The 2,991-nt window shown below is 37.8% G+C and overlaps 1 protein-coding gene across 1 annotated transcript; it reads right to left on the bottom strand.

The window, feature by feature from the left end:
* Positions 1 to 35: 35 nt before the first annotated feature.
* On the bottom strand, positions 36 to 1,882 carry LOC119320765 (S-(+)-linalool synthase, chloroplastic-like). Its single transcript, XM_037594715.1, has 4 exons — positions 1,530 to 1,882; positions 1,143 to 1,361; positions 157 to 295; positions 36 to 44 (listed from the first exon to the last, which is right to left on the bottom strand). The coding sequence occupies exons 1-4, from the start codon at positions 1,796 to 1,798 to the stop codon at positions 36 to 38; spliced, it is 636 nt and encodes a 211-aa protein (XP_037450612.1). The 5' UTR covers positions 1,799 to 1,882.
* Positions 1,883 to 2,991: the final 1,109 nt, after the last annotated feature.

Below are 2,991 nucleotides of genomic sequence, written 5' to 3' on the forward strand. Positions count from 1 at the left end.
TAAATTTAAATATATTTTTTTGAAAGGAGGATTACTCATGGCCTCTGCATCAAGAGATGCACACAGCCATACATAAATACAAATATCTGAGGTGATTCTATTAATATATTTAATTTCTTAGGCAAGCAAAATGAAGAATTATTCCAGAAGACATACAGCTTTCTTGAGATGATCGATTGAGTTCAGTCCATGCTCTTTCATGGACATGTCAGCGATATCATTTGTTATATTGTAAAGAGCCTTGTAGCATGATATCATGTAGCTTGGGAGTGAATCAGCAGCTTCAAGATTCCACCTGTCAAAGTGTGCATGTTGTGTGTGAAACTTTTATCATAAGAACATGTACTTATACATCATCGTATAAGGCCTTAATTAAACCACAATTTTTCCCTCCATTAGCAAATAGATGGCACTATTGGCAAAAAAATTCTACCATATCCTATTTCCATTTAAAACAATAAAAGTATAAATCTACAAAAAATACTCACAAGCCTCGGATGTCTAACTAACATATCTTCTATATATAAATAAATAACCCCCATTACTAGATTTCTATGGACATGCATGCTTCAATGCGACCTCAATTATTGATCGGATAGCCGTCCGATCAAAATCGTGTGGCATTAGCAAGTCATGAATATACTCGTAAATACATTTTTTTGCACTAATCTATCCATGTAAAACATGCCACATGAAGTCATTCTCTTCCAGAGGAATCAAGTCATGCATGTTAATCACAAGATAAAATCTTTTGCATTAATTTGTTGTGTGGGCATTGACGATATATATGTGTTGGACACTTGGAGCAAACTTATATAGTTCATGCTTCACATTTTTGTTAAAAGATGTGCCGCGTTAAGTGCAGTTCAACTTTCTCTCTCTTTTTATACATAATTTTGTCAGATATTCATATGTTTTGTTGTTTCTAAAATGTAAACCAAGAACAATCTCACATTGTTTTTTCCATTAGTTTTGGTTGTTTTTAAGCACCTATTTATGCACTTGTTTACACAATTCCCGTGGCAACATGTCAATGTTAGAAAAAGTATGGTTGTTTGAGTGAACGTTTTAGGAGGCGATTTATTTGTGTGCAGGCGGTGAGTCTAAATGCATTAATCTATAATGGTAACATGCATGCTCACATTATGATTGCATCATTAAAGAGGGAGAGCTCCTCTTGTGTGGCAACAAGATCGAAGATGTCATCCACGATGTAGACCATTGAGATGATCTTTGTGATCTCAATTCGATACTTAGAGAAGGAGTAACCCTCGAGGATAGTCATGGGCCACATGTACCATTTCACTACTTGGTCCCTTGCAGCCGGTATTTCTTCAGCCAATCCCAGATCCATCCACCATCTGTGTGAAAAATGAACATTTCATAGTAAAAATCTCCCAACTTTTAATTGTGGGAGTACATGAGCAATTAAAATTATTAATTTATAGATTGCAAGAGTCCTAGCATTTCTCTTATCAAAAGAATGAGTAGATTAGACAATCTCCACAAAAATAATGGAAGGAGAGTACCTGTTAACCTCTTGCATTTCCCTCTGATGCTGCAACTTGTTAATCTGAAACTCCGCAAGTGCCAGCTTCTCAATTGCAGTGTTCCTAGTGGGCAAGCTCTGGAGGTAGCTTAGGTGGTGCCTGGCCTTGTACTGCATGAGGCTGACATGATATGGATGGTCTAGTGATTGCCTTACATATCTTGCAAGCTTTGGCTCCAAGTACTTCAGTGTAGATCTAAGGTGTTTGCCCGAGTACTCCTTTGCCTTGTAGAGTGAAGCTTCTCCCATGTTGAGGTGTGACACATCATGCAAGCTCAGCAATCCTCTGACGTCTTGGCTATGAGCTAGGCTGAAATCACCATTACCATTTGCAAACTTTTGAAGAACCTCATCTGCCGCGGTGAGGAGAAGGGTTTTCAGGCAAGTACATACAATGAAAAAAAATTCTGAGAAAAATCTGCTTAAGGAAGACAAAATATTTTATTCTGGAGTTGGCTACACCTATATGTTATTATACCACTCACACTATTTTGTAAAAATATATAAAATGTAGTTTGCTGACCAGCCGAAACATGATATCCAGCTTCCCTCATCAGCCTCATGGAAAGGGTTACATCGAGGAGATTATCACTATGGGTGAGATCCATGCACGAGTCCACGACATTGCTGATCTCGTCTTGGAAATATTGGTCAATGCAGAGGTGTTTGAGGTGATCAACAGTGGTCATCGTGCCACTACTGTTTTTTGGGTGCCGAAGGAACAACGCTTGCACACCTGTTAGGCCCTCTTGGTGTTGCACGGAGAGCAAATCCTTTGTAACAAGAAAACAAAATTTAGACACATGTGTTATATCATAAACTACTAACCACTGTGAGTTAACAACAATCTTGATAACATTCATTCAAATATTTCGAACTTTGACTTTTAATGTATGAAAATTATTTAGATTGCCGAGTCGTATACTATTATATTGACCATCGAATTTCTCAAAAAATTACTTCCAAAATATCGTAAGCTTTTAATGTTTGTTATACATCGTCCTATAAAATTACGGTTCATCTATGTCCCAATCAATTGAGATTTTCTTAAGTCTTTTCGATTTAGAAAAATGCAACCTAGTCTACAAAAGTGCAAGCCTCATTCTGTTCTGAATTTATTGAGATTTTCGTAAGTCTTTTTTGATTTAGAAAAATGCAATTACAACTGAGACTTAACAAAATAGAGAGAGAGAGAGAGAGAGTACACACAACAAGCGTGCATTTTCAGTGACAAAATATTCATGTTAACTGTTGTGTTGTACCAGAACTACATATACCTTTTTTTGCGAAAAGGACTATATATACCTGGAAATCACAGTTATCGGACAGCGCACGGGACGTAGCCTCCCGTCGCCCATGGCAGATCACCGGCGCCCAAGGGCAGAAAAAAGCATTTGGACGGCCTCTCCGGCCACCATTTCGGGCCACCGGCGAATGGAACA

The sequence above is a fragment of the Triticum dicoccoides genome, chromosome 6B (genome assembly GCF_002162155.2).
Source record: "Triticum dicoccoides isolate Atlit2015 ecotype Zavitan chromosome 6B, WEW_v2.0, whole genome shotgun sequence".
NCBI lineage: Eukaryota > Viridiplantae > Streptophyta > Magnoliopsida > Poales > Poaceae > Triticum > Triticum dicoccoides.

Coding starts and splice junctions, on each gene's coding strand:
- LOC119320765 (XM_037594715.1), bottom strand. CDS start 1,798: ATGGGAGAAGCTTCACTCTACAAGGCAAAGGAGTACTCGGGCAAACAC. Junction 1,362..1,529: donor GAAATGCAAGAGGTTAACAG/GTACTCTCCTTC, acceptor TTTTTCACACAG/ATGGTGGATGGATCTGGGAT. Junction 296..1,142: donor TTTAATGATGCAATCATAAT/GTGAGCATGCAT, acceptor ACACTTTGACAG/GTGGAATCTTGAAGCTGCTG.